The 15,082-nt window shown below is 46.5% G+C and overlaps 1 protein-coding gene across 3 annotated transcripts in view; it reads left to right on the top strand.

The window, feature by feature from the left end:
• LOC139279961 (tumor protein p53-inducible protein 11-like) overlaps positions 1-15,082 on the top strand; it is a 169,147-nt gene that overhangs the window by 149,203 nt on the left and 4,862 nt on the right. For all 3 annotated transcript variants that reach the window (XM_070899323.1, XM_070899325.1, XM_070899324.1), the window contains 3 exons: positions 3,992-4,050; positions 5,776-5,824; positions 13,970-14,066. In XM_070899323.1, coding sequence (XP_070755424.1) covers positions 3,992-4,050; positions 5,776-5,824; positions 13,970-14,066 — 205 coding nt within the window. The remainder of the gene's footprint in view (positions 1-3,991; positions 4,051-5,775; positions 5,825-13,969; positions 14,067-15,082) is intronic.

The following is a 15,082-nucleotide window of genomic DNA, read 5'->3' as shown; positions in this document are numbered from 1 at the left end:
GGCAGTTCAGAGAAGGTTCACTAGGTCGATTCCTGAGATGAAATGGTTGACTAATGAAAAATGGTTGAGCAGGTTAGGCCTATGCTCATTGGAGTTTAGGAGAATGAGAGGTGATCTTATTGAAACATATAAGATACTGAGGGGGCTCGACAATGTGGATGCAGAGAGGATGTTTCCACTCGTGGGGGAATCTAGAACTAGGGGCATAGTTTCAGAACAAGTGGTCGCCCATTTAAAACTGAGATGAGGAGGAATTTCTTCTCTGAGAGTCATGAATCTGTGGAATTCTCTGCCCCAGCGAGCTGTGGAGGCTGGGTCATTGAATATGTTAAATGAATATATGGAGATAGACAGATTTTTGAACGATAAGGGAATAAAGGGTTATGGGGAGCAAGTAGGGAAGTGGAGCGGAGCCCATGATCAGATCAACCATGATCATATTAAATGGGGGAGCAGGCTCAAGGGGCCAAATGGCCTACTCCTGCTCCTATTTCTTATGATCTTAATGTCCGTTATGGAAGGAAATCTGCCATCATTACCCGGTCTGGCCTATATGTGACTCCAGACCCATAGCAATGTGTTTGACTCATAACGGCCCTCTGAAATGGCCAAACAAGCCATTCAGTTGTCAAGAAGGTGGCTCACCACCACCTTCTTAAGCGCAATTAGGGATGGGCAATAAATACCAGCTTTGCCAGCCACGCCCAAATCCCATGAACGAATATTTTTTTTTTAATTGCAATTTTCCAATCTAAAGGGCGCAATTCTTGAATCGAAAGAGAGCTGGAAAGATTATGACTAATGCATCCGCAATGTCCTCACCTGTTTATTTTAAAGTCCTCTTAATACTGTTTGGACCATTCTTAATCTGATTAGACCTTTGGCATCCCGATCAGGTTCATCTTCAAATGAAATGGATTAGCCACAACAGCCAGGTTAAGGACACCGGCCCTTATCCTGTCACGCAGTAAAGAAGACAGCTTCTTCTGAATCGTGGTTATAGTCCCATATCTACATTCATACATCGAGAAGAAAGGGAGCAGAAATATCCGTGCTGCGACTCACAACAAAGCCTTGGTGCTGTTGCAGCCTCCTTAAAGTCTATATTTGTCAATCCAGTAATACAATAACCTGATTTCAGCACCAGGAAAATATCTCTTCACCGCCCTGGAACTTTGTGGCGAAAGGAGGCGAGTGTATCAGTGGACTGCAGGTGCTCAGCTCTCCAATCTTGGCCATTCATTGCCCCGATGGCTCCTCTCCTGCATTGTGCGTGGAACACATCTTGTATTGAACAGGCATTTAGCACAAAGGCTTTCTTTACTCGATTGCTGGGAATTAAATGTCAAGCTTGACAGTTTAATTGACCCGTACGTTTTCAGCGCTTGTAATCCTTTTGGGCACGGGTTATTTGAGTGGCAGCAAGCATGGCCTTTGCTTATTGACTGCTGAATCATGCTGAAGTGTGACAGAGTGAAGCCAACAGCTGCACTTTATACCCCAGCAGGAGCACTGATCTGGCAGCATCGGACCATCCCTTTCAAAATGCCAAACCGTGCTGAGCAGATAAATAAATCGCACCTGCTGAACATAAACAAGGCATTACAAAACTTACCAAATACAAGTAAATAAACTGTAACAGTGCATTACATCGACCAGTTTACACTCATTGAATGGAGCGTTAGTGACATCAACTGAAAAAAACCTATCAAACCCAATATACACTGACACCCCATTACACAATCCTAATACACACTAACGCCCCATTACACACCCAATATACACTGACGCCCCATTATACAATCCCATATACACTAACGCCCCATTACACACCCAATATACACTGACGCCCCATTATACAATCTCAATATACACTAACGCCCCATTACACAATCCCAATATACACTAACGCCCCATTACACAATCCCAATATACACTAACTCCCCATTACACACCCAATATACACTAACTCCCCATTACACAATCCCAATCTACACCAACGCCCCATTACACACCCAATATACACCAACTCCCCATTACACACCCAATATACACTGACGCCCCATTACACAATCCTAATATACACTAATGCCCCATTACACACCCAATATACACTGACGCCCCATTACACAATCCCAATATACACTAACGCCCCATTACACAATCCCAATATACACTAACGCCCCATTACACAATCCCAATATACACTAACTCCCCATTACACACCCAATATACACCAACTCCCCATTACACACCCAATATACACTGACGCCCCATTACACAATCCCAATCTACACTAATGCCCCATTACACACCCAATATATACTAACACCCCATTACACAATCCCAATATACACAGACGCCCCATTTCACAATCCCAATATACACTGACGCCCCATTACACAATCCCAATCTACACTAACCCCCCATTACACACCCAATATACACTAACACCCCATTACACAATCCCAATATACACTGACGCCCCATTACACAATCCCAATATACACTAACTCCCCATTACACAATCCCAATATACACTAACGCCCCATTACACACCCAATATACACTAACTCCCCATTACACAATCCCAATATACACTAACACCCCATTACACAATCCCAATATGCACTAACGCCCCATTACACAATCCCAATATACACTAACTCCCCATTACACACCCAATATACACTAACTCCCCATTACACAATCCCAATATACACTAACGCCCCATTACACACCCAATATACACTAACTCCCCATTACATAATCCCAATATACACTAATGCCCCATTACTCACCCAATATACACTAACTCCCCATTACACAATCCCAATATACACTAACGCCCCATTACACTATCCCAATCTACACTAACGCCCAATTACACAATCCCAATACACACTAACTCCCCATTACACACCCAATATACACTAACTCCCCATTACACAATCTCAATATATACTAATGCCCCATTACACACCCAATATACACTAAATCACCATTACACAATCCCAATATACACTGATGCCCTATTACACACCCAATATACACTGACGCCCCATTACACAAAGTATCTCAAACATTGTAGAGACACAGGGGAGGAGTTAACCAGCGTAATACAGATAGGGACAGGGAATTAAGTTAACAGTTCAATGGTGCTGCAATAATAATCAGGGTTTGTGTCATTGTCTGCAAGGTTCACATAGCTGGAAATCCCACGTGGGTTTCAATAAGAGGGCCTGGATGCTGAGCAACTTTGTGGACTGGTCGACATGGCTTTAAACCCTCAATCAGTAAGCAGCCAATCACAGGTTGTGCAGTACGTGAATGTCAGTGCAGCAAGTCAGTGAAAGACACTCAGTGACTAAGCTGCAAAATTTGCCTTCAGACACCATCAGCAGAGGCCTGGGAGTGGGTTAGGACCAACATCAGACAGGCAGATTCCTGGGAATGGGTTAGGATCAATATCAGACAGGCAGAGTCCTGGGAATGGGTTAGGATCAACATCAGACAGGCAGAGGCCTGGGATTGGGTTAGGACCAACATCAGACAGGCAGAGTCTGGGAATGGGTTAGGATCAATATCAGACAGGCAGAGGCCTGGGATTGGGTTAGGACCAACATCAGACAGGCAGAGTCTGGGAATGGGTTAGGATCAATATCAGACAGGCAGAGTCCTGGGAATGGGTTAGGATCAACATCAGACAGGCAGAGGCCTGGGATTGGGTTAGGACCAACATCAGACAGGCAGAGGCCTGGGAGTGGGTTAGGACCAACATCAGACAGGCAGAGGCCTGGGATTGGGTTAGGACCAACATCAGACAGGCAGAGGCCGGGTGCTGCCCATCCTTTTGGATGAGGAAATCCCTCGAAAGGAAGAGCGAAAATATATTCACAAACCAAACCGGGTGAAGGCTGGGCTTGCAATGGATGGATGTTGCTCGTATAGAGGGCCCCGAATTGTCTAATGCTCATCTCTTCTTTTCCAGATCAGTCAAGTACTGGGAAATGAAATGAAATTCACCATGCGAAAACCTTTGGGTCTCAGGTACTACTTTTAATGTTAAATAAAATGTGCCGATTGAGTAAGTGCTGGCTCCTGCGATGAGCTGATATCGAAGGCTGTATCCCCACCCCTACTCTGCCCTCCCTGGCACGACGCTCTGAGCTGTTTGCGGTGATTGACGAGTGTGAAGTATTTCCCCTCTCGCCCTGAGCCCCGATTTTTATTCACATCTAGTCCGGCTGTGGGTATTTGCCGTGTCCGTCACTGTCATGGGGTACCCAATGGGACTGATTGCTTACATTCCAGAGTCCGTCTCAGCCCAAGTCTCACTGTCTGCTGGCGTTCACCCACGGGGGTATCGGGATGTAATCCTGAAGTGGGGAGTGAGGAGCAGAATGTCCCACCCTGGGAGATTGGGTGTCCCATCCTTGCTACTCTTGCGGTGGGTACAGAGTGAGTCCGGTACACTGATACTGTCATTTCCATCAGCTCGCTGGTATATACCCATGGCTCCATTGTTCATGTACACGTTTGGACAGTGACTGTAGGAGCGATATTTAACTGTAAGAAGCCTCATAGCTTAGACTGGCCCGGCATTTGGGAGTAAAAAAAAAACCTTAAAAAAAGCATCAATTTAAAAATAAAATCCGATTCATGACACAAGACAGTAAAGTGAGGATGAGTGATGTGTGCAGTCTGAGTGTGAATGGGAAGCATGCTACCCTCGACAGGGACAGGCTCCTGCCTGCTGCTCTGGGTGCTGCACTGTACCCGATGGCCCCAGTGTTCCCCCTGCCCCCACCCCTACCCTTCCCCCTACCCTGCCCCTACCCTGCCCCCGCCCCAACCCCACCCCTACCCCTACCCCGTCCCCTGCCCCTACCCCTCCCTTCCTCATGCCCCTACCCCTCCCTCTCTTTCCCATGCCCCTAACCCTCCCCCTCCCCTGTTCCTCCTGCTACCCCTCCCCTAGCCCTCCCCCCCGCCCCTACCCTACCCCTCCCCCCACCCCTCCCTTACCCCTTCCCTGCCCCTATCCCTACCACCGCCCCTGCACCTCCCCCGCCCCTGCACCTCCCCCTCCACCGCCCTCCTCCCCTACACCTCCCCCTCCCCCGCCCCTGCACCTCCCCGCCCCTCCCCCTCCACCGCCCCCCTCCCCTACACCTCCCCCTCCCCCGCCCCTGCACCTCCCCGCCCCTGCACCTCCCCCCACCCCTGCCCCTACCCCGCCCCTACCCCCTATCCCGCCCCTACTCCCGCCACTACCCCTCCCCCCGCCCCTGCCTCTCCCCCCTCCCCCTGCCTCTCCCCCCTACCCCTACCCCCTGCCCTTACCCCACCCCTACCCCTCACCCACACCCTGCCCCTACCCCAACCGCTCCCCTCCCCCTACCCCTACCCCAACTCCCGCCCCACTTACATTCCAACTCAACATTCAAAATCATCAGCTCCAGCCAGGATTGAACGGGGTCCCATGGTGTCGCTTTTTATTTCTGTCTGTCCATCTATCGACCCTAATTATCAAAGGGCCAGAATCATCGTAGAATAACATTCACAAAATAACAACGTGGTAACAATAAGAATCTTAATCTTTGTTGTAATGACGGTTTGTGACTTGTGCCAGACTGTGAGCCCTCCCTGTGTGTGTGTGTCACTACGTGTGTGTGTGTGTGTGTGTGTGTGTGTGTCACTGTATGTGTATCTGCCACAATGTGTGTGTGTGTGTGACTGAGTGCACTAATCACTCTGTTTAACTCTCTTTAGGTTGTGGCAATTGGTGTCAGCTGTCATGTTCAGCGCTGTTGCCGTACTGGTGAGTTTACACTTGTTTAACGTTAGCTGCTACACTAATCATAGATACAGGAATGGATGCTGTTTTAACTTTTCAACATCATTAACACAGCACACTGCAAGATGGCGCTTAACAGAAACTGTCATCATGTGACTTTGTCACATGACCACTTATTAATACATCAACATTGCAGTTCATCAGTGGTCCACCAGGTAGAGCTCTCTATTACACTTCTCCCTCCCTTCTTTGATAGATAGATTTTTAACCAATAAGGCAATTAAGGGTTACGGGGAGCGGGCGGGTAAGTGGAGCTGAGTCCACGGCCAGATCAGCCATGATCTTGTTGAATGGCGGAGCAGGCTCGAGGGGCTAGATGGCCTACTCCTGTTCCTAATTCTTATGTTCTTATTTTCTCCTTATTAAAGAAGTAATTATAACAAAATGATCATTATACATAACTTGCATGGTATACACAACAAAATATATGGACTTTTATTTCCATATTTCCAAATCAAACTTAACCACTGGTTTTCTATTTTGAAGAGGATATCTTCGTTCTTAAACAGAACTTTTCAATCTTATCTTTGGCTGAGCCTGAGGCGAGTCTTTCTCCAAGCGCAACCCTTGATCTACATTTGAGCTCTCTACAACTTCAGACTGTTTGTCTGCCTGACTCGGACTCGGACTTAAATTCTGACTTTCTCTTGTATTTGTTTCTAATACATCCGATGTAGGATTTGCTACTGGTACTCTACTTGTAACAAAACTATCTGACTCATTAGAAAAAATCGAATCATTTCAACTTTCAACTCCTTCCACATCTGTCGGTAAAATATGATCAGTGTGAACAAACCTAACCTGTCCATGGCAATCATCTTGACCAAATAGTTGTGAGGGCCACATATCTTCACCATTCTTCCTGGTAACCACTTTAACCATTTATGGTGATGGTTCTTCACTCTAACCTTCTGATTTAATTTCACACTTCTCTCTCTTACTCTACCTCTATCATGATTCTCTTTCTATCTTAATTGTTTCTCTTCTACTGACTGTGTCAAGTTTGGCTTTAACAACGAGAAACTGGTTCATGGTCGTCGTTTGATAAACAACTCTGCTGGTGTTCTACCAGTAGTTTTATGAGGAGTATTACAATAAGTAATTAGAAAATTTGCCAGATTGTGGTCCAACGACAACTGCTGTTTCTTTGGATTTGAATCCAACATTTGCTTGATGAGGGTACATTTTATAATTTGTACTGTACACTCTGCTGCACAATTTGAAGCAGAGTGGTGTGGTGGAACTTTGGTATGACTTTCACCATTTCTGCTCATGAACTATGCAAATTCTTCTGATCAAAATGGCGGCCCATTATCAGACACAATTTCTTCTCGGAGACCAAATGAAGAAAACAATCTTTGCAAATTGTTTACAGTTTTACTGGTTGTTATTTTCCACCTCGGAAACACCTCTACCCACTTTGAATGACTATCAATTACAATGACCAATTGTTGTCCTTCTAGTTCAGCAAAATCTACATGTAACCTTTGCCACACCCTGGGAGGTCATTTTCATGACTGTAATGGTACTGGTGGTGGTTTCTTGATTACCGATTGACATGTTGTACACTGACTAACGATGTACGCTATATCTTTATCTAAACCTGGCCACCATAAATAACTGCATGCAAAACTCTTGGTCAAGCACATTCCCAGGTGCTGGTCATGGAGATCTCTTAATAATTTGGATCTGAACTTATTTGGAATAACTACTCTTGCACCCCACATGATACAATCTTTATCCACTGATAATTCATTCCTATGAACAAAGTATGGATGAATACCGTTCTCTGTTACCTGGTTTGGCCAGCCATTTGCTATGTAATCTTACACCTTTGACATAACTGGGTCACGTATGTTGCTCTACCAATCTCTTTAGCTGTGATTGTCAGTTCACCAATGTATGAAAAATAAAACACTTCTTCACTATCGGGTGTAACTTGTGATGGGGTTGGCAACCTGGACATAGCATCAGCATTACTTAGATCTATCTTAGAGATAATGTTCTCAGTTTCTATTCCTTTGAATTCTTGCTCAACATTCTCCTTGAGTGCGTATGTTATGGGATGGGGCTTGCAGTAGACTGGTCTAGCATCCTTCTGCACTCTGACACTCACCTTGAAGCCTTGAATCGGACTGCCTGTTTCGCAGAACACCTTCAGATTTTGCTTGATGATGTCATCTTTCGATGCAAATTTTGTTTCCACACGAAAAATCTTATTCCAATCCAGCTTCAGTGATCCTAACCAATTTCTACCTATCAAGGCAGGCTTGTCTCCTGCCGCTACTATGAGAGGTAACTGATCCTTGTATTTCACCGGTACGGTGAAACGTCCAACCACAGGGATTTGCTCTCCATGAGTCGCCTCGCAGCTCTATCTTCGACTTCTCCACTGGAAATCACTCAACTTGTCGAGATATAGCAATCCCGGTACTACGCTCATGGATGCACCAGTGTCGATTTCCATGGGTGTCCTGGTTCCTGCAACGTCTACTTGGATGATGATACTTTGCGAATTGCTGTTAGATGCCCTCGTGCTCCTAATGATGTGTATCTCCAGAACCTCCTCGTCCAATTGCTTCTCTTCAATGCTATGTAGTATCTGGCGATTTCTACTTCCAGCATTGAAAGTTGGTTTACTCTTCCATCGGCATACCTTCACAAGATGCCCAGTTTTCGTGCAGCAGAAACACTCTGCCTTAACATCTAGACAGCTTTTAACAATGTGTTGTCCCAGGCACCGATAGCACGACTTCAATGCTCTGTTACCGTGGCCGGTTGTCTTGGGGCCCAACTGCCTTTTACTTTTAGCCTGTAGCCGATTCACCTCAGTTGTCTGACGACTGGAAATGGCACGAAATCCTCAGGAGTGTTGGTCGGCCATATCCATCGACATAGCAGTCTGACAAGCTAAATCAAAAGTCAAGTTAGGAGTTGTCAACAACTTCCATCTGATTCCATCATTTTTCATCCCACAATACTTGGTCCTGATAGTTTCCTAAATGACAATGAATGGATAGCTTTTTTAAAGCTACAATTAATTGATCTCGTATTCCAAAACAATAACTTTCAGCAATTTCCAAGGGCTCAGGACTGTCGTGCTGTTCTCAGTCAGTGGCGTATCCATTGGCTTGACAGGAACAAGCACATTTTTCAGGGTTTCATACACCCCGGGGCAGGGCCTGCTTCAGTCAGGAAAATAGCCCGTTTCCTTTCTAAAACCACCCGGTTACGGTTTTCATCGGGGACTTCAATTATACTATGTGCGGTGAAAAACATGTCTAGCTGCTCCACATATAGAAACATAGAAACATAGAAAATAGGTGCAGGAGTAGGCCATTCGGCCCTTCGAGCCTGCACCACCATTCAATAAGATCATGGCTGATCATTCACCTCAGTACCCCTTTCCTGCTTTCTCACCATACCCCTTGATCCCTTTAGCCGTAAGGGCCACATCTAACTCCCTCTTGAATATCTCCAATGAACTGGCATCAACAACTTTCTGCGGTAGGGAATTCCACAGGTTAACAACTCTCTGAGTGAAGAAGTTTCTCCTCATCTCATACTCTGAAAGTCTCTTGGTCGTGATGGAACTCACACAGTACCCTATTATTCTCATAGGCGCGGCCATCTAGACTCTGGCAACATCGACAGTTCAGCCAAGTGTGTACCTTGCAAAACAAAGAACCTCGCAAACTCTCTCTGTCAGTTGGCTGGATCATTCACCAACAAACATTTTAACTAGGGAATCCTAAGATCCTATCCCCGTTCTCCAATATGTGATATCTTTATGACATCACTCAACAGCACACTAGACAAGATGGCTCTGAACCCAAACTGTCATCATGTGCCCTTACCACATGACCCTTTATTTATATATCAGTGTTTGCAGTACATCAGTTGTCCACTAGGTGGAGCTCTCTATTACAGCTGCATGAAGGGCCTACAAGAGTTAAACAGGCCGTTTATCAGTGCCTGCTTCCTGATGGTCACTCACTGCCAGTCTCGCCTCTCTTTGTACTGGTGTAGATGGGGAAATGTGGCAGAGAGGCAGCTTCAATTCAGTTGAGATTACTGTGATTTTTATAGTGCAGGACGGAAGGAGAGAGAAGCCCTTGTTTGATTTAGCTCAGTGAGTTAATCGCTAAATAAATCACAATCTAATTATTTGCAATATAGGTGCTCCCAGCACGGAATGGGAAATGTTCGTGACAAACACGAATCTCTGCTTAAAACATTTGGATCACACTTGGGAAAGCAGAGAATTATAGGTGCTCTTTACTGGCAACAAATGGGTCGTTTATCTGAATTGTCCCTTTAAACAATTGCTGACAATACAACTGGCACAAAGCAGTAGGGATGGATCTTCCCACTGAGAGACACTGCAATCTCAGAGGAACAGACACTAATGCTGTGGGCAGACAGAAGAGAAAAGAGGCAATGTCAGACTTCTGTCTACTTGTATATAGAGCCAACTGATACCGACTGAGGTTAGGGAATAAATATACTGCAGGATTCCCCACACTGGTTCTAATCTAACAAAATTTGATTGTAATCTACCAACATTCCCTGGATTCTGGAGAGATCCCAGCGGACTGGAAAACTGCAAATTTAACACTGCTATTTAAGAAAACAGGAAACTATAGACCAGTTAGCCTAACATCTGTAGCTGGGGAAATGCTGGAGTCCATTATTAAGGAAGTAGTAGAGACATTTAGAAAATCATAATGCAGTCAAGCAGAGTCAGCATGGTTTTATGAAAGGGAAATCATGTTTGACAAATTTGCTGGAGTTCTTTGAGGATGTAAAAAGCAGGGTGGATAAAGGGGAACCAGTAGATGTCGTATATTTGGATTTCCAAAAGGCATTCGATAAGATGTCACACAAATGGTTACTGCACAAGATAAAAGCTTACGGGGTTGCGGGTAATATATTAGCATGGATAAAGGATTGGCTAACTAACAGAAAACAGAGGATAAATGGGTAATTTTCCAGTTGGCAAACGGTAACTAATGGGGTGCCACATGGATCGGTGCTGAGGCCTCAACTATTTACAATCTATATTCATGACTTGGATGAAGGGACCGAATGTAATGTCGCCAAAATTGCTGATGATAAAAAGATAGGTGGTAAACCAAGTTGTGAGGAGGACACAAAGAATCTGCAAAGGGATATAGATAGGCTAAGTGAGTGGGCAAACATTTGGCAGATGGAGTATAATGTGGGAAAGTGTGAGGTTATCCACTTTGGTAGGAAAAGTAAAAAAGAAAATTATTATTTAAATGGGGAGAGATTACAAAATGCTGCGGTATAGAGGGACCTGGGGATCCTTGTACATGAAACACAAAAAGTTAGTATGCAGGTACAGCAAGTAATTGGGAAAGCAAATGGAATGTTGGCCTTTATTGCAAGGGGGATAGAGTATAAAAGCAGAGAAGTCCTGCTACAACTGTACAGGTATTGGTGAGACCACACCTGGAGTACTGCGTGCAGTTTTGGTCTCCTTATTTAAGGAAGGATATACTTACATTGGAGGCTGTTCAGAGAAGGTTCACTAGGTTGATTCCTGAGATGAAAGGGTTGTCATATGTAGAAAGGTTGAGCAGGTTGGATCTATACTCATTGGAGCTTAGAAGAACGAGAGATGATCTTATTGAAACGTATAAGATTCTGAGAGGGCTTGTCAGGATAGATGCAGAGAGGATGTTTCCCCTCGTGGGGGAATCTAGAACTAGAGGGCATAGTTTCAGAATAAGGGGTCGCCCATTTAAAACTGAAATGAAGAGGAATTTCTTCTCTCAGAGGGTCGTGAATCTTTGGAATTCTCTTCCCCAGAGAGCTGTGGAGGCTGGGTCATTGAATATATTTAAGGTGGAGATAGACAGATTTTTGAGCGATAAGGGAGTCAAGGGTTATGGGGAGAGGGCAGGGAAGTGGAGCTGAGGCCAAGATCAGATCAGCCATGATCTTATTGAATGGCGGAGCAGGCTCGAGGAGCCAGATGGCCTACTCCAGCTCCTATTTCTTATGTTCTTATGTAAATATACTCCAGGATTTCCCACACTGGGAAATCTCTCCGAGATAGGGAGAGGCGAGGCCATGGAGGGATTTGAAAACAAGACTGAGAATTTTAAAATCGAGGTATTGCTTAACCAGAAGCCAGTGTAGGTCAGCAAGCACAGAGGTAATGGGTGAGTGGGACTTTATGTGAGTTAGGACACGGGCAGCTGAGTTTTGGAGGACCACAAGTTTACGTAGGGTAGAACGTGGGAGGCCAGCCAGAATTGGAATAGACAAGTCTAGATGTGTGGATGAGGGTTTCAACAGTGGATGAGCTGAGGCAAGGGTGGAGACGGGTAATGCTACAGAGGTGGAAATAGACGGTCTTAGTTATGGCATGGATATGTGATCTGAAGCTCATTTCAGGATCAAATATGAGTCCAAGGTTGGTTCAGCCTCAGACAGAAGTTGGTGAGAGGGATGAAGTTGGTGGCTAGGGAACGCAGTTCGTTGCGGGGACTGAAAACAATGGCTTTGGTCTTCCCAATATTTAATTGGGAATAAATGCACTGTGGGATTCTCCTGGTGCTGGGAGGTGCATTCTCCCATGCACCTTTTACATTGTGGCTGTAGTAATTGTCGATTCTTAGCACGGTTAGTAATGAGGACCTGCTGATCGGAGCTTGGAGGGACTGTCTTGTGAATGTCACAGGGCTATTGAAGCTTGCAGTTCCCAATGATAAGCAAAGTAATTACTGTTGTTTCAGTGATGTAACCAATTTGTATTTGAGCAGAGGTGACTGGGGATTAAAATATCCCAGACCGATTCAACAGCATTATCTGTGTGCACAGCTCGACATCTTCTGCCGGAAACCCTGCATGTATTTCAGTACCTGGTAGAGTTCAAGGAACTTGTTGTGCAGTTATCTCAATCACTACTTCACTCACTTTCCCCCTCCCTCACTCCCTCCCTCGCTCCCTTTTTCCCTCCCGCACTCCCTCCCTTGCTCTCTGTCTCCCTCCCTTGTTCTCTGTCTCCCTCCCTTGCTCTCTGTCTCCCTCCCTTGCTCTCTGTCTCCCTCCCTCGCTCGCTGTCTCCCTCCCTTGCTCTCTGTCTCCCTCCCTCGCTCGCTGTCTCCCTCCCTTGCTCTCTGTCTCCCTCCCTCGCTCGCTGTCTCCCTCCCTTGCTCTCTGTCTCCCTCCCTCGCTCGCTGTCTCCCTCCCTTGCTCTCTGTCTCCCTCCCTCGCTCGCTGTCTCCCTCCCTCGCTCGCTGTCTCCCTCGCGCCACACACTCTCCCTCCCTCGCTCCACACACTCTCCCTCCCTCGCTCCACACACTCTCCATCCCTCGCTCCACACACTCTCCATCCCTCACTCCATACACACTCCCTCCCTCACTCCACACACACTCCCTCCCTCATTCCACACACTCCCCCTCCCTCACTCCACACACTCCCCCTCCCTCACTCCACACACTCCCTCCCTCCCACACTCCACTCGCTCCCTCCCTCCCTCACTCCACACTCTCCCTCCCTCCCTCACTCCACACTCTCCCTCCCTCACTCCACACACTCCCTCCCTCCCTCACTCCACACTCTCCCTCCCTCCCTCATTCCACACTCTCCCTCCCTCCCTCACTCCACACTCTCCCTCCCTCACTCCACACACTCTCTACCTCCCTCACTCCACACTCTCCCTCCCTCCCTCATTCTGCCATCTCCTACTTCCAAACCAAGCCAGAGGTTTTAAACACATACATTCAATGCTTCCATTTGTAGTTTTATTTGAGAATTGAGGCTCCTGTTTAAAGTCAGTCTCCTGGGAATCTCCGTGCTATTTGTAGACAGGCTCTTTCTATAGAAGCAGGGATTTCACATTTCTGACCATATAACCCGTGTGTACCTGAGTCTCCACCACCAGTGCACCCTGTCCTGACACACTGTGAGCTGCTCCAGTGTTGTGACCTTCCCATTTTACAATGTGTGTTGTACAGGAGACGTACTCCACACAGCAGATTATACCGGTATACTGCACAGGGGCCGGAACACACACCAGGTGCAAAGTGTTGAATGTTATCAGTAAATGTGTCCGTGTCTCTCTGTTTCCAGGCTCTTATCTTTCCTGAGCACCTGTACGATGCAGTCTTTGATGAGGACAGATCCAGCAGTAAAATGTCTGTGAGACTGTATGGAGGGGCACTTCTCAGTAAGTACTGACTTCTGGGAGATAGACCCATGACAAGCACTGTACTGTACAGAAAGCACTCCACCTGAAGTAGGCCCATTACACCCACAGTGGGTAGTACTCTCGCCTCTGAGTCAGAAGGTTGTGGGTTCAAGTCCCACTCCAGGAACTTGAGCAAATAAATCTAGGCTGACTCTCCAATGCAGTGCTGAGGGAGTGCTGCACTGTCGGAGGTGCCGTCTTTCAGATGAGACGTTAAACCGAGGTCCCGTCTGCCCTCAGCTGGACATAAAAGATCCCATGGCATTATTTCGAAGAAGAGCAGGGAAGTTATCCCCGGTGCCCTGGCCAATATTTATCCCTCAATTAACAAAAACAGATGATCTGGTCATTATCACATTACTGTTTGTGGGAGCTTGCTGTGCACAAATTGGCTGCCGCATTTCCCACATTACAACAGTGACTACACTCCAAAAGTACTTCATTGGCTGTAAATCTCTTTGAGACGTCCGATGGTCGTGAAAGGCGCTCTATAAATGCAAGTCTTTAATGTACAGGAAGCACTGCACTCTAAATAGACCCGTTACACACTGGCTGTAAGAGACAACTCCTTCAATAGGTGCCACGTGTACAGTGACACCACCTAGCCCTGCTTCTCTACCTCTCTCGACCCCTCACACTGCTTGTCCAATATCCAGTTCTGGATGGTCGACAATGTCCCTCAGTTAAACCCTGGGAGGACCAAAGCCATTGTCTTTGCCCCATTCCCCTCTGACCACTGCGCCAAGCTGCACCAAACGGACACTCTGACCCCGAGCTGAGTCTCCATATCCACCGAGTTCCACCTGGGGAACATCGCCCGCTACACCCCAGCTCACCTGCTGCTGAAACCCCACTGTGTACCCCCACTCCCTTCACCCCACTATCGGCGGCCATGCCTCCAGCTGCCGAGGCCCTACACTCTGGAATTCCCTCCCTAAACGCCTGCCTCTACACTGCTCTCTTATACGATCCTCCTTAAAACCTGTCCGAATGTT

This window comes from Pristiophorus japonicus, chromosome 14 (genome assembly GCF_044704955.1).
Source record: "Pristiophorus japonicus isolate sPriJap1 chromosome 14, sPriJap1.hap1, whole genome shotgun sequence".
NCBI classification, from domain to species: Eukaryota; Metazoa; Chordata; class Chondrichthyes; family Pristiophoridae; genus Pristiophorus; species Pristiophorus japonicus.
The sequence above is the reverse complement of the archived record's forward strand: the minus strand, read 5'-3'. Positions and strand labels throughout refer to the sequence as shown.